The sequence below is a fragment of the Asterias rubens genome, chromosome 15 (assembly GCF_902459465.1).
Source record: "Asterias rubens chromosome 15, eAstRub1.3, whole genome shotgun sequence".
Classification (NCBI taxonomy): Eukaryota; Metazoa; Echinodermata; class Asteroidea; order Forcipulatida; family Asteriidae; genus Asterias; species Asterias rubens.
In genome coordinates this window covers 1534776-1562091 of record NC_047076.1, presented here as the reverse complement: position 1 = coordinate 1562091, position 27316 = coordinate 1534776, and the positions used below count along the sequence as shown (strand labels likewise).

Sequence of the window (27316 nt, the reverse complement as noted above, 5' to 3'; positions counted from 1 at the left end):
TAACTTGGGCCTAACCCTTGTTTACCCAGGTACAACCATACCTCCATGGTACAACACTACGAGAGTCGAGATTGTGCGACCAACCCAGTCACTAAACGCACCCGACAACCGCACCATTTTCACGGCACACAAATCTGCTGCGCGTGCCTCCGAACGCGTTACACATGAAATTACCCGGTGTCAAACTACAAAAGCCCAAGTCGACCTTGACGAGAATTTCACATTGAACCGTCCAAAAAATTCAAGCTGTCTAACTAAAACCAACGTCATTCTTGAAAAAACCTGGAAACTCTAATTACATGGTGAGATTTTCATAGAAAAAGCCGTTTTAATACACTCTACGTTTTCATTTTGTTGTTTTTTAGAGGTGCTTCGGCTGGGGATTTGTGATAAAACAGACCAAAAACTGATTATTTACCGTCAAGTGCGTCCAAATATCAAGCCCTACGTCTGATCTATGCATATTCAGAGAGCAAGACTTATCCTTGAATGATGATTGGATAATGGGGAATCGACTGGGGGTAATAAATATTCATTAGGCTTTCATTCCGGTCGGTTTTTACTACCCCTTTCATTGACTTTCCGTTTAAAAACTTCTGGAAATTCAGAGCCCGCGATACCATTCTGACCGCGCGCGGGCGCTCTGTTTCTCGCATTGTTTACATAAATCGCGCGTTGTTTTGCGAGGACGCTACCGCGCAAGGTCAAACCCGATGTCGCACGGCGTATCCTCGGGCTACTACGCCGTACGTACGGTGTGCATTTGGAGGTCAATTGAAGGTCACATTTTAGGGGTAAAGGTCAAACAATTTCACAGCGCGCGAGAATATCACCAAGTAATAATGGGAAGTAGCTAAAATGCAAGAAATTTCCTCGTCTTTGAAAGAACAAAATGTATCAACATTATCTTTATAAATGTTGATACATTTACTCATACTTATAGTTTAGTTGTTATTCGATATTGGATGAATACTACTTTTTAGTGCATGTGTATTCGAAAGCGAGTAAGTTGCCTTTGAAAAATGACGTCATACCAAAATAGTCTTCTAATCATGCCGCTAGAGGGCGGAAGAGACCTTGAACTAGTCTTCTCCCAAGGCAAGAAAGTCGTAATACTTATTGAAATGAACACAACATAGAAATGACAACAATGTTTTTGTTGCTGTAATAATATATTTTAATCTTCAGTGTCTGAATCTTTCAAATTGCAAATTTAAACATTGTGAAATGTGATGAGACTAATCCAAAGACAGTGATTGATAGTGTTTATATTTTAAATAAAAATAGAATTCGCCCATAACCAACAATATTAAATATTTTATTTATACACCTGTAATTATTCAAAAGTCACACAGTAGCAATTTTTATTTATTCAATTGAAATTTCAGATATTGAACCATTTGTTAATTTTTTACAATTCATCACATCACATCAAAAATTTTATTTTACAAAATATTTGTTTAGAAATTTGAGGCCGCCTACCCCTAATCAAGGCATGTTCATTTAAATTTGGGTTGGAAACAATGTTTATTATTGCTTAATTCAGTAGTAAGAATAAAACCCAAATTACGCTTTAAAAGTCTTCATTGGAATGTGTAAAGTTAATAAAAACATTTCAGACAACTGATACATGTACATGTACATAAACGTACCCTGATGTTTGTGCCGATAAGTGAAACTTAACAGTACTCAACAAAATATTAACTCTGTCAAAACATAACAGGTATTAAAAGGGTGCTGAAAGTAGTGTCAATTAGAAAACAGAATATCGCACAAAGAACAAGAAATAAGTTTATGGCTTTAACACCATCAGACTGATAAGAAGAAGAAAAAACTATTTTTTGTTGTTTAACAAACGCTTAGGTGTATGAAGTCATTTTCACAGCCAAAGAGGTTTTTCAGTGAGTTTAAAAAGGCTTATTCAAATGATGCTTGAAAGCGTGACAACTGTCTCTCTTTTATCAATGTAGAATAAATTAGAAAGATCTGACATGTCTTCAAGGCTGTAGCATACCAAGTGTTACAAGATGTAAACACAAATAACACAAGAGATAAACAATAAGGTGTTTACTCATCTTAATTCATCCAATGACTTCAAGTAACTTGAGCTGATAGTAAAGTCATGTCTAAAGCACACTGTTGGACTGTAAATCACACACTGATATTTATACTACAATGTTTTATACAAAATGTTTTGAAGGCAAGAAACATAAATGAAAATACATGTATAACATTACCACCACAGAACTAATATAAAGTCCTTAAAGGCAGTGGACACTATTGGTAATTACTCAAAATAATTATCGTCATAAAACCTTTCTTGATTACGAGTAATGGGGAGAGGTTGATAGTAAAAAACATTGAGAGAAACAGCTCCCTCGGAAGTGACATAGTTTTCGAGAAAAAAAATAACTTTCCACGAATTTGATTTCAAGACCTCAAGTTTAGAATTTGAGGTCTCGAAATCAAGCATCAGAAAGCACACAACTTCGTGTGACAAGGGTGTTTTTTCTTTCATTATTATCTCGCAACTTCGACGACCGATTGAGCTCTAATTTTCACAGGTTTATTATTTTATGCATATGTTGAGATACACCAACTGTGAAGACTAGTCTTTGACAATTATCAATAGTGTCCACTGCCTTTAATATACATCGATGTAAGAGTACAACAAATTATATTCTATATCCCTGATGTAAAACTATAATCTATTACCACAAAAGTGATAAATGTTTATAAATAATCAAACAGGGTAACTATCCGACAAATAAGAGTGTAATTAACATGGAAGACAACTATGGTATGAAGATAGGACACCACATTCTAGTAAACTGTGAAAACAAATTAAAGGGACACGTTGCCCTGTACCTCGTCGACTAACACGGTCGGCCATGTATGGGAGTCAAATTTTGACTCCCATAAATGGCCGAATGTTTTAGTTTGCAAAGCAAAAGGAAAACCATGCAATTTCGAGGCAAATTTGTGTGTATCATTGTATTCTACTTTGAAAACATCTTTCCAACCATATGCATGTTATAACAAATGGTTACAAATGCTTTTCAAAGACCAACTCGACCGATCCAAGGCAACGTGTTCCTTTAAGGCACAATATCATAACCTTTGGCATACCATTTCCAAAATATAGTTTTCAAACTTCATAGAGAACTTCGCAAATACTGGGAGCAAGTTGGTCGTAGAATGATGGTTTGGTATAATGACAACGTTTGATCGCTAGCTAGGCAGTGTACCACGTATTTGCAAAGAAGTCTATTATTTTGATGTTTAGTTTGGGCTGGTATTCAAGGCAAGCTTAGTGATTTACTGTTAGAATTTATTATCCAAACAAGGCCACAAATTAAAGAATATCTTTTAAAATTCAAGGCACATCAGTTTAAGAAAGTTTCATGAAAAAATGTACATGTATAAGCGCTGATGAAGCCTTACGACTCCACCATTCACACACATAATAACTGCATAGGCTTTTTGTATAGATATTTTATGAAAATAAAATTCACAAAAGGTTGCGTAGTGCATCTGACACAGGCACACTTTTCAATTATAAGAAATGTGCATAATATAAATAAAAATAGTAATTGCAACTGAGAGAAAAAAACCCAGTTATAACCAATGAGAAAGAAAGCATGACCAATCTACAAATAGTGAAATGTTATTGAAATTATAAACCATTCAAACATCCACAATCAGTTTGTGAGAATTTTAAAGATGCAAAATTCTCCCAATGGGCCATGTCACACAAGGTAATTTACCAGTTCCAGGTAATCTCAAATAATAGAAAGACATTCACATTTGAATGTCCTCATTATTTTCTTGTGAATCGTAAGACATTGTTTGACAAATTACTTGTGTGCTGTAGCATGCACTGCAGTTGGTTGCCTCCATGTTGTCTTCAAAAGATGCCTCGTGTGTGACAAGGCCCTAACAGGTCACCAAGACAAATTGACAAGGAACTAAGAAACAATATGATGCAAGCAAGAAGTGTTCACATGGGGGCACGAGGACACCTTGGTTTAGGCAGAGAGATTTGCTCAAAAAAAAACAAGTTTTACTTTGTCTGCCCGTTTCCAAATCCTCTTACTATGCCAACAATTTCCCCCACTGTTGGTCCTACTTCTATAACCTTACAGGATAACATTGATATGAGGAAGTTTTGGGGTTTTTTTTCAACTCAGAATATTGATGCTGGATACCAGCCGTATATTGCGCAGTAATTATCTATTAAAAAAATTAAAAAGTTTATCGCTTGCAAGAACGAATATTAACCAGAGGCAAAAGAGCTTTAACACCAAATAAGCCAAAAAACCTGTTGGGTTTTTCACAGCAAACAAGTTCAATACATCATTCTACCGCCTACATCCCTACAAGGGTCTCTGACCATTCTTACATTAAACAATAAGCTCATTCTTGATCTGGTATCCTGTAACCTCAACATAGACTTTCAGTTCCAATATTTTAATTTTTTTTGTTTGAGGGAAAATTTCATTCTGCTATGAAAGAAATGCAGATTTGCTTGGTAATCAGTAACAAAAGTAACAAAACAAGACAAATATTTGCCATGTGGTGGCTGGACTTGTGCTTTCTATTTGGTTTGATTGGTAATTTTTTTTCACAAAAAGTCTTTTTAAAGGTCCTTGGCTCACACACATGGCTGATGGCTTATTTGTAAATTTGTCTTATATGATAGTTTACATACTAATTACTGAATCTTCTTATGAATTGGTGACTGTATGAGCTCCCTATGGCATAAATCCTTCTCTAAACATTTGTTTCCTTGTGACACAGAGCTGGGAGTTCCATTTTTTAAGGTTTGGATGACTTCACGCTACCCACTTCTCCCTTAAAAGCACGTCTTCTTTCCGAAACTTGCTTGGTCGCTGCCAACTCGCGGGATTCTTTAGCTTTCATCAACATATGACGATAAGTCATTCTCAACGAGGGGACATGCATCACATAACGGTCATAGAACATCTTGAGCGGGGGTAGGCGTGGTCCCCATCAACTGGGCGTGGTCATATCAGTGACGGTCCTGCGCTGGGGTGCGTAGAGACCCCTAGGTGGGTGGGGATGGGAATGTGCAGATGATTTACTGGCTGTGCTTGATATTGAGACGTTACTCCCTGTGGAGGATAGAGCTCTGGCCTTGGCTGGTGGTCGACGGCGGATCTTTGGAAGATTGTTCGCCGAGGAGCTGATTGAAAACAATTTCAAAAATCAGGGTGTTAAATCCCTGGATGTACACAAAATGTTTGTCAACAATTACAAGATTGTGTTCAAATAACAAACAGTATTTTATGAGATTTAAAAAATGCGAACAATATCTTATAATGCAAGATTTAAGGAACTGTTTAAGAAAATAATCTCAACTATCATAAAGATAACACACTTGACATCAAAAAAAAATTTTTGTCAACAGCATCTAAGATTGTGTTCCTAGATTGTGTTTCAAGAACAAACAATATTCATGAAATTTGACAAATCATAATAATATCTTGGAACATGTTAACTTCTTTGACATTTGCAGCCCATTGTGTCATCAACCTCACCTCTTTTTAATCCCTGTTGTTGGTGAGGGAGCACTGGTCACTGGAGCACTTGATGTACGTGGGTCCCGTGCCTGGATAACATTGGAGATCGGTGACCACTGCAACAAAAAGACAACAATTAGTGGTTTTAGAAAAAATTTGTAAATGTTGACACAGGGACATCATCGTTGCATCATCTCCTTTCAATGAATGCAATTACTCGACGAAAAATCACCCACAGCACCAACAGCAATTGCTGTGATGCCCTGTGCTTTTGCTGTGGTGTCCTGTGTTAGGTTCCAATACAAATTTGTATTTTCCTCAATGAAGAGCATGAAGACATGGGGAGGTATTGCTTTCTGCTCCACCGGCCAGGCTTCGGACTGATGATACCCAAGCCTACATCCCTATGGACTGTAAAAGGGCTAACCCTGTTTCAGCCCTAGGAGTAGGTGGCAACGGCTTCTGGATAAAATTGTAGCCCACACCTTGAAGTGGCCTTCAGGCCTTGTGTGTCTGGCGACTTGCAACAAAAAAAAGAAAAACAACAATTGCCAGAGGAAAATTGATGTGCCTCTTCAAGATCGAAGATAAAGGCCTACAATTATACAAACTTTATTCAAAAAGCTGCAAATCAAAACGTTTAATGGCATTGACTGTTTTCTTGGTATGTGTGATCACATTAAATGGACTATGGATGTTATTTTATCTTTAACAAAAAAAATTGACAAATTTCCCTCTGTCTTTGTGGAAACATTGTGAGATGTGACAGACTCTCCAACTATTTCACTCTCAGGTGATTTGAAACAAAATGAGTGAATGAAGGTGAAATGAAAATCAAACAAAATGAGATGAGATGGTAAAACAACAAATCCTTGTCATAATGTAAAACTATGAGGTCATAAAAATCCCCTGGCTGCCACTTCCTAGGCTGTATCACAAAACTTGGGTGTGATCCCTGGAGGGTACACTGCTGGGTTTTTTTTGTATATAAAGGTTGCATGACTTCTGACTGGCGACCTGGAACAAAGATATTGACAAAATAGGGAGACCACCAAAATAGGCCTAGAGTAGATAGCTCAGTTGGTAGAGCATGGGGATGTTATCCAAATTTGTTGGGTCAAATCCTGCCCTAGTCAAGTTTTTTTTTGTTCAACCCCCAAAAAATCCACAAAGATGCAGTCATACCATCATAGAGGCAAAATAATGATGAAATAAACAATATTAAAGCCATGCATTGGCAGCACACAGAATGAGGCAATAAGCAAACTTCTTTTGACCTTCATGAGTAAGGGAACCTAGGCTGTCCCCTCAAATCAACTGCCACCAGGGGCACATTGCCACCTACTCCTGAAACAGGGTTACCCCCTTCATGGTCTGTTAGAATGAAGGCATCGGTATCATCCACTAGAAGCCTGGCTGGTAGAGCAGAATAAACTACCTTCCCAACTTTTTATGAAGCAATTATGGTTAAGTGCCTCACTCAAGGGCACCAGTGTCATGACAGGGATTTGAACCCACACTCTGCAACTGAAAACACCAGAACTTGGATCCAGTGAACTAGACCACTCAGCCACGACGCGCATAATTACAACAAAACGTTGTCCAGACTCAGACCACTTCAAAACAAAGCACTGCCGATGATGATGGTGCGAGTACATTCCAAACACTTTGACAAAAGCTAGTATGGAGTGTTGTGCATTGGCATTTAGTGTGTTAATACTTACTGGTTTGAATCTAGGTGAGAATAGAGGGCTCCATTGCTGTATGGAGGATGCGTGTTATAATCAAAACAGTTGATTAGTAGCGGTACTTTTCTCTTGTATAATTAAACTATTTTCCGTATGAAGTAACCTTGTTGGGGAACGACATTGCAAAGGAAAGTTGACCACATCATATCTGTTTTTTATCAAGCTAGGGTAATGAAATAACTGCAAAGTCTTCTTTTTGTTTCTAAAAAGCATTTCTTAACTTCGTTCACCATTGCATTCACCTCTACTTGTATTTAATAAATGATAATTGGTTTTCACCATAGTAAATTTGCAACAAAAACAAAAAGGTGATACCTGAAACTTGTTGACAAAAAAAGTCTTGCAATTGGTACAACTTGAAACCAATTTCATTCAGCGCTGTCAGGCACACAAACTTAATGTGGGAGGGGGGATTCCAATCACAAGATAAGTAACGTACATTACATGACATTTTAGCTAATAACCTGTTTCTGCCAAGCAAGAACTTATCTGTGCTGAGCAGATTTTTGTGCTTATATTGATGGGCCCTGAACACACCAGTATTAAGCTATATTAAGTAAATGGGTTATACTGAATGATAATTACCATCACCAGACCGAATCTTATTTCAGAATTTAGACTTACCACATGTGAGTTGTCTTTGCTGTTGGCCAAGTGGACTCCTTCACTACAATAATCCTCCAGTAGGGATAAGCCTTAAATAAATAGACAAAGTTAATCAGAATTATTCACAATATCACTACTTTAAAATGCAAAACGAACAGTCTCAAGCTTTCCTAAATTCCAAGTGTTAGCGTACAACCTATCTACAGGCAGATTCAGTATATAATTTTCTTTAAAACAATTCTTGCCTGTGAGACTTTCAGGAAACTGGGCAGTAAATTCAGCTTGGAAAATTTCTTGGCTAAGTCAGAAATGACTGGGATACCAGTCAAGATAATTGTCTGGTATTCTGGCTGGTAACCTATTTTTTATAAGATTTTTAAACACTCAAACTAAAAAACAGTAAAAAAAAAAATAATAAAACATATTTTTTCACCTGACGCCACAATAACACAATTGCATAATGCGCAACGCTTCTGATAACGCACAATTTTTCTACAAATCAAGAGCAGCTATTGTCCAATGACCTGCCTCCTTTTGCCTCCTAAAGACATGCCAAGCACAGCAAGACTTTTTACTGTATTTCTCCATTGAAAATGGCACAGCTTTTGGAGGACATCAGCTCAGGAGCTGAACCATAATGCATGCCTGTAAAGAACGTCTCGATTCAAACAATTGGTAAGGGACCCATCTTTAAGAAGAGTTTGATTCCTCCTACCTTTAGCATGCTGCCTCTCATACTTCTTGACCCACTCATTGAGAAGTATGTTGTAGTACCGAGCAGTCTCAAAGAATCTCAAGAACTTTTGTGCCGAGGGGGCAGGGAAGACTCTCTCAAAGCCTCCGCATCGACTGTACTCATCTTCAGTCTCAACAAGGACACGGAGGTCATCAGGCGTCAGGGTGTCTAAGATGGACATCCGACATTGCTATAAAGACAAAAAGACATAACAATGTACAATTAAAGGGAAGGTATATGTTTGGTAATAACTCTTAAAATTAATGGTTTTTCAAAACCTTTGGTTGGAAGCCTACAGCAGCGTTTGATAGTATAAAGCATTTTTGAAAAACAATTCACTTCAAAGATGTAAACAAAATTAACAGTTGTAATGCTCAAAAAATTAAATCTGAGCAGGTAATGCTTCTAAGATTGTGTATTCTTATTAAGGATTACTTTTCCTGCATGGACATATTCGCTCCGGATTTTCGGTGATATCTCAAAAAAAGTGATGCCTTTTGAAATGAAATTTTCAGATATTAGTTTTATTGTTTACTTCAATAACATAGCATTGAAACAATCGAACAGTTCCAAAAACCAAAGGTATACTTTGCTTTTAAAGAGTTTGTTTTCATTTTATTAACAGAACTTCTTTTAGACCGTGCAAGTTTTGCAATGTCCGAATATGCATGAGACTTGCACAGTCTACCTAAACAATCGTAAATAATATCTGACCTCATCAATGTGTTTCTGTGTGTAGAAGGCGTGTTTAGCTCTCTCATCTTGAGAAAGCTGCGTCTGGAAAAGTCTCTTATCCATGAAGATGTCACTACCACGAACCCTTAAAAGACAGACAAAAAGATGCTACTTAGCTTTGATGTCTTCCTGCTAATTAAATATACATCTCAACAAAAATATCTGCAATTCAAACTTACGAGAAAACTTTTATAAACAAAGTGAAATTACAAGCTGACTAGTTCTGCTGGCTGGTCCTTGAAAAAGCTAAAGGCAAACCCTGATAAGGGAACATCATTTTGATTATTACCCTTACTGATCAGCAACGAGTCTACGATAAATCTAGTTTTCATTTTGTCGCGCCAGTGCAGAAAGATTGAATCTAGATTTCAATAAAACAATATCGCAAAAACAAATTCTGCACAAAAACAATGTACCTCGGTGCATCTTAGTTTTGTATGTACAAGCTGTATTATTTTTAAAAAGAAACTTGCGCCTAACATCAGTGCTATTTTCAGGGATGAGAGTCATTACTAACAAAAAAGTCTGAAACTTGGATACAAATTCAAAGGTATGTTGAAATGATGCCATTTCTACCGTTTGGTAACCCTGGGGTTATAGATTCCAAGGAGCTTTTGGAAACAGTATCCAAAGCACTATAGAGAAGTAGACCAATGAGCAGGATTTATTTATTTGTGGAAAAAAAATATTGTCTGATTTTCTTCACCAGGCCGACAAAAAAAGTCTGAATTCAGCCAAAAGTCTGAACAATCTCAACCCTGTATTTTAGGGGATCATTTGTTGCGAGAGAGTATTTCACTTACTTTGAAGATGAACTTGACGATGCCAGCATCGGGTAGACGTCTTTCTTATCAGGAATGTTGAACCCAGAGATGTTCAGAAGGTCTTTGATCATCTCCCCCTTGATACTGACGTCTAATGGAGAGTTGGAATGAAGACTGAAAACAAAAAACCAGAATAATCAGTGATCAGTATTTCATCAATTGTGGATAATTTATCTAAATCAAGGCCTTGAGTTTCACTCCTGAAGGGGCAAAGCAATTTCTGTCTGGTAAGGAGCACTTCTAGGAGGAAAATGTAAATTTGTATTGGGACTTTGCAAAGGGCACCACAGCCAAAGCACAGGGCACCACGGCAAATGCTGTAGGTGCCGTGTGTTTCAAGGCCTGTACATCAATATAGATAAAAGGTTTAAAGGAAGTGGACACGATAGGTAATTACTCAAAATAATTATTAGCATAAAACCTGACTTGGTAACGAGTAATGGGGAGAGGTTGGTAGTATAAAACATTGTGAGAAACGCTCGCTCTGAAGGGACATAGTTTTCAAGAAAGAAGTAATTTTCCACGAATTTGATTTTGAGACCTCAGATTTAGAATTTGAAGTCTCAAAATCAAGCATCTGAAAGTGCACAGCTTTGGTGACAAGGGTGCTTTTTCTTTCATTATTATCTGGCAACTTCGACGACCGATTGTGCTCAAATTTTCAGAGGTTTGTTATTTATGCATTTGTTGAGATACACCAAGTGAGAAGACTGGTCTTTAACGTTCTCAAACTTCAGAACATTTTAGTCTTACTGCACACCAAGAAAATTTCCTGCCGATGTTAAAAGACATAAAAACTAAAGTCTCAAAACACATTTTCCTTATAATAACTCCTGATCCACACCTCACATCATCTTCTTACTTTCCTTCTCTTCATCTTACCTTGGTGAGATGTTAACTTCAAGGATCCATGGCTTGAGATTCTCATCCAGCATGACGTCAAAACCAAACAACTCATGAACGCAGTAACGACTCTTAACGTTCAGCTTCACCATACTGTTTACAGTAGAATCCACGCTGCAATAAAAAATTCAAGTTCTTATAACAAGTTCTTATATAGTTTGAAATAAAACATGGTAGTTAATGACATCAAGTACAATACAGCTCTTAGTGTATTAATGTTAACTGCTAAGCAAAGTGTGATGTCACAGTACAAATCATCACTGTGATATTGACACTGCTTAGAGTTTCATGAAATTGAGCCCAGGGACTAATTACATAGAGCTGCTTAAGCAACAAAAAATTGCTTAATATGTTTTTGCTCAGCAAAAATGAGCATGATACCAGTCACAAATTGTACATGTAATATAGTAGTTTGCTGGTAACCTTACTCTGGTAAGCATAAGTTTGTTGTGATTAGCTATTTTTGGACTTAAGCTGCTCTGAAATTGGCCCATGTATCGTAATAAGGGCTTTGAAGTCCAAAGATACATATCCAAGATTTCTGTCTAGGTGGAGATACAGACCTCTTCATGTACAGACAACTCTGAGATGAAGCAATAAGATGAATACATACCTAATGATAGTCTTCACAACGACCTCCTTGATGTTTTCCCATATAGCGTTGGTGTCAATCCCCATGGGCTTTAAGTAGCCCCACAATGCCTTCAGACCCCTTAAGACAAAAGCAAGAAATCATACGTCTTAAACATAATCAGCTTAGAGGTTGAATTACCATATGGTGTTCAATTTTAAATCACTGGAGTGTGTCATGATTATTGATCCGATTAAAAAGTAACTCGGGAAAAGAAAACAAAATGCTTTCCTCATTCAAGACAAGATTTCTGAACAACCAGACCACAAAAGTAGCTCAGAGAGAGAGAGACAGTCGAGCTTCGAAAATAGTTGGTGAAAACGTTATACAGAGTTAAGCAAAATAGATACATCATGGGTCATCAAAATCATGGTTGTAACAATTAAACTCAATTCAGCCTCCTTAAAGATGCTATGTCAGATTTGTGGCCGATTTGACCCAAAAATTTTGGTTTAAAATTCAATAGGTATTTTGATGGGGGTCGAGAAAATTACAAGCTTTTATTTGAGCCAATTATTAGTAGCAGTGAAATAAAGTGCTCAAAATTAGTTTTCGTCGGGATCCTGACAATATATCACGTGACCAATTATTATGTGTTTTATAAGAAACGTTTTAGATTTTTGTCATGGTTCTTGACCATTAAAAGTAAAACTTAAACTTTTTTTCATTATAGCTGGTGATACTCTTTGAAACACCATTCACTCAAAAAAATGTATTTTTTAATGTTTGGGGCCAAAAATCTGACATAGCATCTTTAAGGTGAAGCTTTTATTTGTGAAATAAATCAATCAATAATAATACCATTTGTGACCCTCGCAAGCAGTGAAGTCAGTGTTTGGTGTGAAGTCTGCATTCTTCTTATTGATGCTGTAGTTAGTCAGGTGCATGAACTTGTTGGACAGGCTCTTCATAGACGCATTGTATCTAAACAAATAAGGAAACATAAAACAGCAGTCAGATAAATTGAACTGTCAAAGTGTAAAATCTCCATACTGAACCATTGCACAACATGGAGCACACTTAAAGACAGTGGACACTATTGGTAATTGTCAAAGACCAGTTGAAACGGTGGAAATAGTAGACACAATTTTTGAGGAAGCTCTGCTTTTTTAAGAACCTTCTTAAAGCCATGTCTCAATAACTTACTTCATGGTGGCAAATCTTGCCAGTCCATCTTGGAAGATGTATATTCTAAGTGGATCGTAGGATTTGACGTAGACGTAAATGCGTAGATCAAACTTGCTGCCGTTGATCAGGAAGGGTTTGGCTAGGTAGCGTTGGACGATGACTGGCTTCCGTCTTGGGATCTGGTTCCACTTGTGGATTACACGGATACCGATTCCTCTGGCTGAGGCAGGCTACAAACGAAAAAAAGACAATCAATTGTTATCAAGATTATTAGGAACATTCTGTCGCGGCCAAAGACCAAATTGTGTCAGGCCGGTAAGCTCAAGACAGGACAAGACCAGTGGTCTTGTTTTTTTGTTTACATTCAACATCTTTGTCTCGAAAGAATGATGTACAAATGTAGAGTTTGAGTCTCACCAATATCTTTCTATCCAGTTGAGTATCACCCATAAACCAAAAAAGATCAACCTTCTCTTAGTGTTTGTTCAAATGAAACCGATGATAAAACCATGTTCTCAATTTGATTCTGGTCTCTTAATTTTTTTATTCTGGTCTTTTAAAAAAATCCCTGTCTGGTAAATATTCCGAGTTACAAGTCCTGCCGTCGATTTCACTAAACTCTTCCTAACTTAGGATTATTAGGACTTAGTGCAAATTAAGTTCCATATCTGAAGATGTTAGAATGCATTGTACCCATCCTAAGTTACGACGGGTTACTCGAACTAACACGAGATATGATTAATCCTAGCATTTTGTGAAATCAGCTGCAGCAGTCTTGTGGTTTTCCCCCTCAAATTCGAGACCTGCTATTAACCAGCAAGATGCAGCAGGCTCCAAATGTATGTAAAAACAATACCTTAAAACTATTCAACCAATAACTTACTGGCTTGAGGATCCACTTCTGTTTGGTCCCTCCATCTTCCCAAGCTCGTTTCAACAGCTTGAGGTCAAAGGGCAAGACGTAGGTCTGAGGGAAGAAGTTGAAGTCTCGTTTGCCGAAGTGGACCTGCATCTTGTAGAGGTTACGCCATAGACGATCCTTACGACCAATCTGGAAGGAGCCTGGGAGATGGTTCACCTATAGACACATCAGAAATCATTTCAATTTGGTTTTGAAAAACATTAATAGTGGATTTTTTTATATAATAGTGCTCATATCTGTCATTCAGTGACGCTCGAGGCACATCAACATTCAGTATTTTCCTGCAAGGTTTTGTAGAACTGCTTTTTTTGAAGTATGATACCAATGCCAACATTGCATCATCAAATCCAGTCATGTTCACAACACGTTGTGATAGTAACCAAAGTAATCCCACTTGGCCATTGTTATCATCAATAATAACGCAAACAAAAAATTCATATCTCTTTGTTTTGTTTTATATTTATGATCTTACTAACAACATAAAAGTATCTGTAAATCTAAACAAATTATGGAGGTTTAAATCAGTTGATGACACCATTTTGATTCTTTCCAAACCAACAGTCTCTTTTTAACTTCCTACATGGTTATTTGACAAATGGATTTTTGTATACAAACTACCCCCTCCCCCTCCTACACACACCTGTGTAATCATGACAAATTGGTTTGAGAAAAAAAAAATTATTTATTGGGGCCCAAATTCATAGAGCCCCTTAGGCACACAAAGTAGCTAAGCATTAGCAAAAGTATGCTTACCATTATAAGGTTACCAGCTCAAATACCATATCACAGGTACAATTTGTGACTGGAAACCTGCTCATTTCTGTTTAGCAGACAATTGTTAGACAATCTGAATTAAGATGAAAGCCTGAAAAATATCATCCCTGCATATATACAAGGCTTTTCTCTAGATAACAATTACATCAAGCTCACCTTCTGGTAGTCTTTGACAACTTTGAATGCAGCTGCCTTCATATGCTTTCCCCAATAGCCCATCCATTCGTTGGCTTCTGTGAACAGAAACAAAGATTCAATTAAACAAATTCAATAAATGAATCAGGGACAAAGAATTGCCATACGCCGACATATAATAAGAACTAGGTTACTAGCCATGATATTTGGTCTTTAAAAAAAGTAGGAATATTTCTTGGAGTGCAAGGGCTGGCCTACATGTACACATGGTGCAGGCGTTGTCCAGGCTATTGAATTACAATTTGTCTGATTTTTCCAAGGCCAAATAACAAAATCAAAAATCAGCCCAGAGTAGAAAGAATATCATGCACTCTGAGTCCTTGCACTTAAGGCATCTAGCCTAAGATCTAGAAGGCCATTGGTTTGAGAGGGAATTAGTTTCCTGACTAGAAAAGCACTCAGTATACAGTGCTTATCATACATCTATTTAAAGACACTGCTGGACACTATTGGTAATTGTCAAAGACCAGTCTTCTCACTTGGTGTATCTCAACATATGCATAAAATAACAACCCTGTGAAAATTTGGGCTCAATCGGTTATCGGAGTCGGGAGAAAATAACGGGAAAACCCACCCTTGTTTCCGCACGTTTCATGACATGTGTTTACAACAAATCCATAATTCTCGATATCGAGAATTGATAACTGTTTTAATGTTTTCTCAAAAAGTCAAGCATTTCATGGAATATTATTTCAAGGGAAGTCTTTCACCATTACCTTCTGTAAACCCTGTAAGTTATTTGTAAATCTGTGAACTTTTTTTTTTTTCTGTTCCGAAAGTGTATAATGGCTTTAAAGAAATGGAACATATCTAAGCACTTGTTTTCATTTCATTCTTGATTTTAGGCGGTAATTCCGATAACAAAATGTAACATTTCTCATAAATTTGTATCACTAAGACGTAACATCGGAGGACGAAGCCTGCCCTGCAGTCAGGGGCATTCTATATGGTTTTATCTCGTGTTTTTAAGGAATTGTTTTGGGGGTGGCGAAAAAAAAAAAGGGGATTTCCGGTTAAAAACAAAGAAATCACATCCCTGCTACTTACTTCGAGTTGCTCTGAATCCTGACCTAGCAATGCAATTCTTTATCACATTTGGTGTGATTGGACTCATTCTCCACTTCAGTAGCTTACGAATTTCCCATGGAAACTGGACGGCTAGACAGAAAAATGGAAACAAAGGAATCCTTGTCAAAACCCTTTCACAACTTACTTTTTAAGATCAAATGTCAAGTATTAAACCACAAGGGAAACTGATTGGGTAAATCTGTTGAATGTTTTGGGTTTGAACTAGACCACCAAAACATAGGGCTGCCAAGCTCAGATGGTAGAGCGCCGGTAAGTTAATCCAGAGGTCATTGGTTCAAGTCCCACTCCAGTCAATTTGTCTTTGTTCAAACCCTTACTTTTTAAGATTTTACATACAAAATGCTGTTGGTTTTTGCTACATTTGTAGGACCTATATTAAGTTCTTTCTAAAGGTTTTGAATTGAACTGAAGAAACTGTCCGAGGGAAACAACATTTTTCAGATTTTCAACTTTACCCTTTTTAAAACTGACAGTGATCAAATATTAAGCAGATTATTGGGTGTTTTTATACATTTTTATGTTGTGAATTTAACCCTCCCAAAACCCTGATATGTCTTCATAAACTCCTCAATACTTCTCCATCATTCGCACATTTAAATATTTTACAAATATCTAGAAAAAATCTCAATAACTGAAAATCAAAATAAATGTCCTAGAAATATTTAACGGTTATCAAATCAAACGACCGAACACTATCAGATAACCTTGCCACAGAATTGAAAAGCGATCTTAAAAAAGAAAATCCATTCTCTTTTTTAGACCAAAATAACATGCAACCATGGCAACCAAACTGACCTAAAGTCTGAAGAAACAATGTGTCCTCACAACTGACACGTTAATCTACAACGTTATCAATCAACATGATCGATGTGTAGTGTGTGGACAGGCTACACTATTTACAGTGTGTACAATAATCATGTGATCAAGTCAAGCACATGGTAAACACAAAGAAGCCCTGGAAACAACCAGGGCACATATTCTAATTTTGAAGGTTATTTGCTAAGTAAGAGAAATCATAGTAATGATATTGGGGCTCTATTTGGTGCTTTAACTTTTATATTAAAAAGCATAATTTATTCATACTTGGCATTACACATAATAATTTATTTTTGACACTTTTCAATCAGATAACAAACGACCACTGATTTTTTTTTTAATTGAGAACAAGGACTCTTCTTCAGTATGGTAGGTTTTGATGGGTTTTTGTCTAGGCTTATTAAAAATAATAATAATCTGAATGATTTTCTGAAGGGATAGAAGTCGGAAATTATCAGAATAAGGCAGAAAGAGCATCATGCATAGAACTGAGCAAAAACACACACAAAGTATCAACTCTGTTCAGCCTGTACAAAACCGTGACAGGTACACTGTAGAAGGATTAACAGATAACTTTAAATTCCCTAAAACCTTTTGATTAAAAATTTACATTTGGCAATCTTTAATCCCAATAGGATCCCTTCTTAACATCTTTATTGACTTTGAGTGGTTAAATTGTGTCCCTACCCTAGATGAATGCCTTCAGGCATAAATCCAACAAACGGATCAAGCCTAGCTTCACAAAGATTAACTCTTTAGAAAGTTCTACATGGATGTATAGCTGTGTGAGAAAAACATCTTGAAAATTTACTTCAAGACTTATTTGGGTTCAGTTGAAAACTTATCCTTGTCTAGGGGAGCGTTTTTGCAGTCGTAATAAAATAACTGTTTCATTTTAACTTGCCATTGTTTGATCACTGGTCATTGAGAGAAACAGTTATTGGTTACAGCCGCGGAAACGCACCCTAGATTTCTTATTGTCAACCCTTAGACTAGCCAACAGTCCTTACCTTTCTCGTCAACACCCACAAAGTTGATCGTTGGTGGCACATTACTAAATAAACTTGTACTGAGGGCAGGTAGAGCATCGTCAGCGCCTGTGGTCAGGTATTGGAACATACGAGAACCAGGCCTTGAGGAGAGACTAACCCTGTCTCCATCACGCTGCGTCTTACTAGTGACTGATGAGGATGAGGGGAGACTAGTTATCTGGTAACGGGAATCAGTGCTGGCGATGGAGAAACTATCGGATTCATCTGGGGAAGAAAAATTTAATATTTCACCTCAGCTTTTTAACAGGAAAGGCATACGTTTGGTAATCACTCTTAAACTAATGGCAAGAAAAACCTTTGATTAGAAGCCTTTAGCAGCTTTCTAATATATAAAGCATTTTTTGAAACATTTCACTTCAAAGAAGAGTGGGTATGTAAAAAGATGTCAGTGTTTATGCCCCAAAATTGTAATCTGAGAAACTTTTGACTTTTATTGTACCTTCCTTTGTAATATTGACTTTAAATAAGCATGACGTTGACGAAAACCAAATGATGACACTCTTTCTAAGCAAATGAATCTTCCTCATAGTTTTGATGCATGAATGAAAATATTTGATTTTTTAAAAGAAGTTTACCATCATCAATAGTTTGTTCCCCATCTTCAAGACCATCCATTCCATCGTCCTCTTCAAAATCATCAAACGATGCTCCGTCTCCTGGCATCCGCTCACTGTAACAAGACGAACATTTCAGATTAACAATGCTGCTAACATAGATGACTACATGTAGCTCATTGGTAAGTTCTGGCAATGCAAAGGTCGTGGGTTCGTATCCCACCAGAGAAATAATTTTGCTTTTTTTTTTGGGGGGGGGGGGGGGTTGTCGCAGAAAGTGGGAAAGTACCGAGTATACAGTGCCTCATACACATGCAGTGTTAGGGTAAAACAAATAATAAACCAATGAATAAGTTTCAAATTTATATATTTGGCAATGGCAAAATTGTCATCACTTGTAAATCTCCTCCTCAAACTTGTCTGTGTATGAGGCATCTAAAAATCATGAACTTGTCTGATGTGTATGAGGCATCTAAAATCATGAACTTGTCTGATGTGTATGAGGCATCTAAAAATCATGAACTTGTCTGATGTATATGAGGCATCTTAAAATCATGAACTTGTCTGATGTGTATGAGGCATCTAAAAATCATGAACTTGTCTGATGTGTATGAGGCATCTTAAAATCATGAACTTGTCTGATGTGTATGAGGCATCTAAAAATCATGAACTTGTCTGATGTGTATGAGGCATCTAAAAATCATGAACTTGTCTGATGTGTATGAGGCATCTAAAAATCATGAACTTGTCTGATGTGTATGAGGCATCTAAAAATCATGAACTTGTCTGATGTGTATGAGGCATCTAAAAATCATGAACTTGTCTGATGTGTATGAGGCATCTAAAAATCATGAACTTGTCTGATGTGTATGAGGCATCTAAAAATCATGAAAATCTGAAAAAGGTCCATCATTAAGGACATTTTCAAATTCGTTTATCAGAACATGGAAAGATTGGTTTATTTTCGGAGATATTTCTTCAGAATCAGGGAGAGTTTTAAAAGTGATACACCTTTATTATGACGATCAATCTTAGATCTTTGTGAAATCGAGTCACGGTCTGCAGTAGGGACAATGTTCTTGTAAGCTTGAATTGGATCAATTCCCTATGGGTACTTGTACTACTTAAGTTAATCCAACCAGTCCTCCATGGTCCTACTCTAAACCAGATCCTAGGCAGTAAGTTTGTCAAACATCAGGACAATGAAGCCACTAGGTCAGTACCTGCCTACTTTAAACAAAGTACTTACATTCTAAAGGAATGCAAAATAGGGACAGTTTGGTTGAATATCTGCCCACACAAACAGTGTGGATTACCACTCAAACTAGCTGTACCCAAGGGCTACAAAATTCTTTAACCAAATTACAGTCTGACCATGGAGGTGGTCTGCCTTGCTCTGGTCTGCCCCTCCCAGCACCATAGATGTACTACATATACAATACAATGTAGGAACCCCACTATTAAAGCACAACCAGAATAAGAACAAAATAGAACACTTTAGAATGTTTACGGCATAAAAGATATTGACACACTTTCATACTTTATTTATAAGCAAGGTTTGAGCATAGGAAGGAGTTCGTAAAAAGGGTGTCCAAATTTTCGGGAAACTTAAAAACTGGGTTTCAAAATTCTTCACAAGTTTACAATACCTTTAACAATAACATTTAAATGACCGATAAAACAGGGCGTCTAAATTTAAAACAGGGTGTCCAAAAGACACACAGACACCCCTCTGGCTACCATTATGTTTATAAGACCATTTCAGTCAACAATTTAGAAAAGCTGATAATATTTCCACATTTATAAAATATAATAAATATATATTTTTGATAGAGACAGTAGAGTGATACAAAAAATCAATAAATCAATAATTTATCTAACTAGTAAACAAGCCTTTGTGAATGGGAAATCAATAATTAATTAGGTTTCCATGGTGTAAATATTCCACACAAATACAGGTGTGGTTTGGTATTTAAACAAATGCATCGCATGGCAAATATTATCATTAATGGTTCAATAACAGTGTGATGATCAGCAATGATCAAATTAATGGTACATCACTACATTGTACATTTTGTGAACGTGCACAGCATGTTTAAACTTATCTGTTTGTTTAAGAGCGTTCTATAGAAGCGTTTTGGGAATTCTGTGTGAAAGCGCTTATAAATGCTCCATGTCCAAGCCAAGGTAATGAGTTAAAGTGTTCAGCTAAAGCGGAATCTGTGTGTGTTTTGAAGCCACATTTTGAAAGTCTTTGATCATTATATAATTTCTGTTAGTTTTCAAAGTATCGACACAACCAATTTTTTCCTAATCAACAGCCACTTTAAAAATACAAACATTTGAAGAGAGTTTTTCAAAATTCTTCCCAACACTTTTTAGATAGCGGTTGGGTGTTCAAAGTATGTGAAATTTCCAATAAAGGTAGGCCTTGTAATGTCTGGCAGTCCCAGACATACTGTTCCCATCTTGCAGTATGTAAGTTTTACGCATTTTCTTCCTTCTTAAGCGTCTGCACATCAGAGCTTCATCTCAGAATGGACAGTTTCTTAAAATTTGCCCAGATGTGTCCTTGAATACCTATGGGGCTTTTTGTGTATCAACCAGGAAGGGTATCAAGATTTAAAATGAGGATTCTCAAATATAGCACAGTATAGGGAGAAAGGTCCCAAGGCTTGGTGAGGAAGAGGATTGAGGCAGGCAGCTGTATATCACCTGTAGTGTAATGTTGACACTGCACATCTCCCTAACTCCCCCTCTCCTCTCTCTGGTATTCATTAACCATATGTTACTTCCACTCCAGTGACTTGCCAAAGGTCTTGGAATATTACTGAAAGTAACTCCCAACGCCTCTCTGTGTATCAATAATACAGTAGGGATGCAGTACTGTAGATATTTGATATCAAACTGAACAAATCAGACACCTACTATGTCTACAGATAAGCACCGAAGTATTCATACAAAATTGAGATGAATTTTTCGCTCAAAGGGGAATATAAAAGAGCATTATGAATTTACTGTATTTTTAATCTAAATGTATCATAGACCATGAAACCTGTGGCATTACAATGTTTAGTATGGACTATGGAGCCACAGAGCCTGCGGCCAATTTCACCAAGAGTTAAGATCGATCTTGACTGTTAATCAATTGTAGTTGCTAAGTAAAGTGTGATGTCACAATACAAATCACTATGGTAATACTGATAACTCACCTTTTTAACAATTAATGAGTCTAATGCTTTGTGAAATAGAGCCCAAAACTTTCTGCAGGCACGATTTGTAACTCAGTTTAATCATGGAGGTAGAATAAGAAACTTTTTAAAATCTTTTTTTTTAATGCAAACTGCATACTTATCGTCTGAATTTGTTTGTATGAAGATAGGCGCTACATGAAAACTAGTTCAATTGTTACTTTTAAACTCTTGAATTTTGTGTGGAAATTACACAAAATGCAAACTTTTCCATCTACATGTATGACAAGAGCAGTACTTGACTGCCAGAAATGCCTAGCATGAACGAGGTCACTCTTTTGTAAATAAAATGGCACATGGTAGTCATCTGCTATCTACTGTGTCCATATAAATACTGTGAAAACTAAATTTGATTACAATATATGTAAACATGTGTGTGTCTAGGATCTACATGTACATTTAAGTACAAATCAATAGACACTTAGTTATGGAGGAAAAAACAAGCCTTATGAATATTTATTCAAGCAATTTTGTTTAAAATAATTTCAATTGCTCTCACAATAGTTTGTTATAAGATGTCAAGTACTAATTTTCTTAAGCATTTTTAATCTGTTTATCTTAAATCATCGAGCATTGTTCTTACTTGCCTAACTTTTTAATAACTGTCTTTGGTCGTTTGTAACTTTCTTGAGCATTTTTAATCAGTTTTTTTCTTTAATTGGTTTTTCCTTAAATTGGTCTGTATCTGCTTAATATTTTTAACCTCTGTGAAGCGCCTCGGGACCCTTTGGGGTTAAGGGCGCTACATGTATATAAAAGCCGTTTATTATTACTGTTATTATTAGTAAACAGGGGAAACTGAAGGAGTAAGTTTTTCTACATAAATTAGGGTTGAACAGCAAAAAGAATGACTAGAGTAGGACTTGAACTTGCCTCCTTTTCTTGTTTTAATCAGAAGGTCCCAGGCTCAAGTCTTGCTCTAGTCAATTTTGTTTGGTTCAACCCATAATTGATAACATTTATATTAATGTCTAGAATTTTAAAGGGAAGGTACACGTTTGGTAATTGTCAAAGACCAGTCTTCTCACTTGATGTATCCCAACATTCATAAGCATAAAATAACAAGCCTGTGAACATTTGAGCTAAATTGGTCATCGAAATTGCGAGAAAATGATGAGGGGAAAAAACACCCTTGTTGGACGAATTTGTGTGTTTTCAGATAGAAATAAAAGACTTCTAGCTAGAAGTCTTTTATTATTTTAGTGAAAAATTACCTCTTTCTCAAAATCTATGTTACTTCAGAGGGAGTCGTTTCCCACAATGTTTTATACTATCAACAGCTCTCCAATGCTCGTTACCAAGTCAGTTTTTAAGTTAATATTTGTTTTGAGTAATTACCAAACGTGTACCTTCCCTTTAAGTCTGGATTTTGAAAAAAATCAAATTATCAAAATGTATCGGCTGGGACCAATAGGAGACCAGTTGAATCATAAAATAAATAATCAAAAAGGAATTTAACGTTTTAAATGGTGGTCAGACAACTTGGAGCCAATCATAAAATACTAATTTCAATTAAAATATTGATTAAAAGGTTGAGAAGTACAACACTTAAAAACACCAGCTGCTAGTCTGGAGTTGTTGACTCAGTCAACTTCTGTCGGATTTGCTCTCTTCTTCTATGTATCCCCCCATCATTCCGTTTGACCGGTTTCAAATATTTACATCTACGTGTAATTGAAAAACTAGCGCAGCGTGGAACTGGAGCAATGCGATCGACATCAAATAATTAATCAAAGCTGAAGTGTTGTGAGTGTAAAGAGATATAAAGGAGGACGCGTCCTACTCTACTTGAGGGAAAGTGAATTTTAACTGGACAGTAGTGATGTGACAGCTTTTGCACCTCGGGACAGTGTACTTTATATTGAGTTCATTTTATGTACATACACTATACAAAGCTAGATTGACTACAAAGTATGAGTGTGAGCTTTCACCTTGTAATAAATTATCACAGACAAAAACACGTTCTATAATGTAACTTCTTAAAATAAAAAAAATATGTTGCGTTTTAACAAAATATATATTTCAAACTACATCAAGTTATGGTGCAGCCTGTCATGCATTTCTTTCAATGAATTTTAATATGAAAATCACTGATACCTTTGATGTCAGTATTCTAACCAAAATTGTTCCCGCAACCTTTACAGCCCATGTCAGACAAGACCAATTTACAGGCAACTGGTTAACGGCAACTCCTTCCACGCAATCTCCAATAAGAAAATTCATACCATTTCCTTCTCATAGTCATACATGTAGTGCATTACAGAAGAATGTCTCTTGTGCTGGCTTAGTGTTCCTTCTGTGTGTGAAGTGCAGTTGGCCTCCAATATGCCTGCAAAATTGCCCTGCTTGACAAGGTTTTTTAACAGCAAAAAAACATCGAAGACCAACAAAAACGAAAGCAAGGTCCTAACAAAAATGCTTTTAACAGGATAAGTTCAAAAGGTGAAAAGATGTCTAAGAACTGCAATAACTATCTTACCTTCCCAAAGGATCTTCATCCTCATCTTCATCTTCAACATCACTCCATTCTTCTCCCCCTTCTGACGACGACACCCTTGACCTCCGTCTGACCCTTGAACTCCCATCTGCACCTAACCTCTTTGCACTTCCTTCCTCACTGGATGAGTCTCTACTTCCCTGTCGTTGTGGAGGCTTCGTTGAACCTTTCAATGGAACCTCTGGGGGTTTGGGTTTTAAGTTTGTTTTGGATTGTTTGCGATTTCCAGAAACCGGCTGCCGACTCCTGGGTTCATTTAAAGGCTTTCTACCGCTGATTGGTCGTATAAGGGATCGATTCGGAATAGGAGGTTTAGTTCTTAATGAGTTTAAATGTTCCTTGGTACTGACACTTGCACCTCTTGCCCCCAATTCACTTTTTGCCCGTACCACCGCACTGTCACTGGTTTTTGTTCGCTGCGGTGATCTGATGTGAACATTATTGAAGTCGTTGCGTATCTTATTGAATTCGTCACTAGTTCTACTGTAACCGTTTTGATCGACACCACCAAAACTGATCATATTGTTGTTGTCCAGATCGTTCCACACCTGAGGACCTTCTCCTAGTTTGGTACGAAGCAGAGGACGACTCTTCTGCTCCCGTAACGGCAATTGCTTGAAGTTACCCGTTAGAGCTAAATTCTCCAAACCGCGCTGCAACGTCGCTTTGATCTCTTTGATTTGATTTGGTGTTGCCATGGTAACACCGCTAAAATCTTCCTTCACTTAGGGTTAGGACATCATCTAGTCAGCTCTTCTTGATGAGTGCTTCCTCTACGAATGACCGTCCGATGATGCAGGAAAAATGTTCTGGGCGTCAGCTGTCAGCTTAGCGTCATTGCAGCTGAATTCATAGGATTGGTTGTAGCGAGAAGGGTGATGAAATGACAGACATTCCCAGCATGGGACAGGTGATGTGAGGCGCAGATGAGCCTGTAGGGGTAAAAGGAAATTAAGCAAAACACTTGTCAATGAGTTCCATACATCAAGGTGAACATTAATGGCTTTGCAAATTATATATGACAGAATGCACAGCTTAGATCAAAGGGATTTCCCTGCTTCACTGATGATGTACATGCCATCTTTTATGATGCACAGTTTTTTAACAGAATCTCAATGTGTTTCAGCAGCATATTTTTGTCGGCTGTTTTTATAATTTTAAAGCAATTATTAAACCATCTGGTTTATCTCACCAGACTCTCCAGATATCTAAAATTTAATTGATTACAGACAATATTTCAAAGGAATTCTAATTTATGTTTGCTCCTGATGTTTATTTTAATAAAAATTTACTGTTTCAGTAGAAAGAAAATATAAGAAAGTTTTTGTCTTTTTGGGGACAAATGAAAAATGCTGCTTTAGTGGGATGTGGCTTCAAAAAAGGATGGTTTTATCATAACATACTAGTTTCAGACAATTATTAATTTTGTAGTCCTAATATGCTTTTACGCTAGTATTTTTTACCAAACCACTCTTCTTTGTGTTTAAATTTGTTTCTGTCAATAAAACGTTCCGACTTTTCCAGTAATCTTTTTTAAGAGATTAATTTTAAAGGCAGTGGACACTATTGGTAATTACTCAAAATAATTATCAGCATAAAACCTTACTTGGTAACGAGTAATGGTGAGAGGTTGGTAGTATAAAACATTGTGAGAGACGACTTCCTCTGAAGTGACGTAGTTTTCGACAACAAAGTAATTTTCCACGAATTTGATTTCGAGACCTCAAGTTTAGAATTTGAGGTTTCGAAATCAAGCATCTGAAAGCACACAACTTTGTGTTACAAGGGTGTTATTTTTTCTTTCATAGTTATCTCGCAACTCCGACGACCAATCGAGCTCAAATTTTCACAGGTTTGTTATTTTATGCATATGTTGAGATACACCAAGTGAGAAGACTGGATTTTGACAATTACCAATAGTGTCCACTGCCTTTAAATGCTGTGAACTAATAAACATTGTTGAAAACAAATTTTGTTACCAAATCTCTTATGACCTACTGACCTACATTTCGCTTGAACGCCGTAAGATGAATTCTAAAATAAAATTTAATTGCAAAATTGCATAGCCTACCTGCCTATAGATTTTTATTTTTATTTTTTTATGGAGGGTAGGCCTAATGCCAATGGTTATTTGTAGCAGAACTATTTATAAATTACATACCAACTATTTTCTTCTTTTTAAAAAATATTGTTAATATTCTTGCTTTAAATTAAAGTTAATTATTTATTGTGTCCTTTTTTATTTCCCCAACTTAGGCCTAAACTAGTAAAATATTTTTAAAATATTTACCCTATGTAAATGGCCTTTTGGATAACTTTCCGTATGGCGCCACCACTTTTTCACTCATTTTTACAAAAAGGGATATATCAATCAGGTAAATTAGATACTATATTATTTTATTTTGAATGAAAAAGTGGTGGCGCCATACGGAAACTTTTCCGGCCTTTTTACTAAACTTCCTTAGTCTGCTCGCTGCAATAAACAGGTAGCCTAACCGAAATATTAATATTGAAAAAAAACCCAGTTATTTAATGGCTCTGCTTAACCGTAACGGTCTGTTGGGCCTAAAACTAAAAGTGCTCGCTGCCCCGGCTGGCTGGCACTCATGAGTCATGGCAACCTCCATGGTAGCACTAAGCGCTGAGCCTGTGTGGCATGGGCCCCCATGTCATGGCAAATTCAATTGGTGACTTTTTCAAGCAACTTGTTTTGTTTTTGAGATTTAGGCTATAGCCTATAGGGGGGCCTACTAACTAAGTTTAAAAAAACTAGATGAAGTAGAAATGGGCTCCAACAACTCAAATAGGGGGTTAAGTTCAGCAGTTTGTTTTTGACTTCGTCTGTTTCAAAGTTAGCCTAGTTAAGTTAAGTCAGCAATAAGTTTGTTTTATAATTAACTACAGTAACACGTCCACTTCAAATTTGTCATATTGCGCATTGGGTTAATAAAAGTTTTAAACATAAATACGAACCTCATTCATGTGCAATTTTACGTCAGCCTTGAGTTGCACTTGTACCAAGCAAAAATTCCGGTGTCTTGTCCAGCCATTTTGTGAAATTGCGTGACTTTACTCGACTCTGCTCGCCAGAAGAAAACACCGGACTCCCAAACTTGAACAGCAGACTGTCTGAAAATGCCGAAACTATCACCTAGCACTCTCAGTCAAATCTTTTCTTAGCAACACAGTCACGTGATTTATTTTTGCCCCGGCTTTCCTCTCACTGGTACTCGTTGGCATAAAGCACAAAACGGACGATCCAATTGGCAACCAGCGGTCTCAAAATATAGAGGGCGCCCCAGAGGTAAACAC

General features: G+C 36.9%; 1 protein-coding gene across 3 annotated transcripts; it reads right to left on the bottom strand.

Moving 5' to 3' along the window:
- Positions 1–3029: 3029 nt before the first annotated feature.
- LOC117300108 (tubulin polyglutamylase TTLL4-like) lies at positions 3030–27143 on the bottom strand. Of its 3 annotated transcripts, XM_033783802.1 has the most exons (18): positions 26978–27143; positions 23987–24936; positions 18278–18372; positions 17661–17906; positions 15793–15903; positions 14707–14783; positions 13738–13932; positions 12873–13084; positions 12528–12650; positions 11709–11807; positions 11075–11209; positions 10172–10306; positions 9348–9453; positions 8613–8823; positions 7916–7986; positions 7268–7303; positions 5562–5659; positions 3030–5206 (listed from the first exon to the last, which is right to left on the bottom strand). In XM_033783802.1, the coding sequence occupies exons 2-18, from the start codon at positions 24700–24702 to the stop codon at positions 5014–5016; spliced, it is 2859 nt and encodes a 952-aa protein (XP_033639693.1). In that variant the 5' UTR covers positions 24703–24936; positions 26978–27143; the 3' UTR covers positions 3030–5013. The 3 variants fall into 3 exon arrangements, with proteins under 3 accessions (XP_033639693.1, XP_033639695.1, XP_033639694.1); XM_033783804.1 differs by lacking the exon at positions 7268–7303; XM_033783803.1 differs by lacking the exon at positions 26978–27143 and having other exon boundaries at positions 23987–25599.
- Positions 27144–27316: the final 173 nt, after the last annotated feature.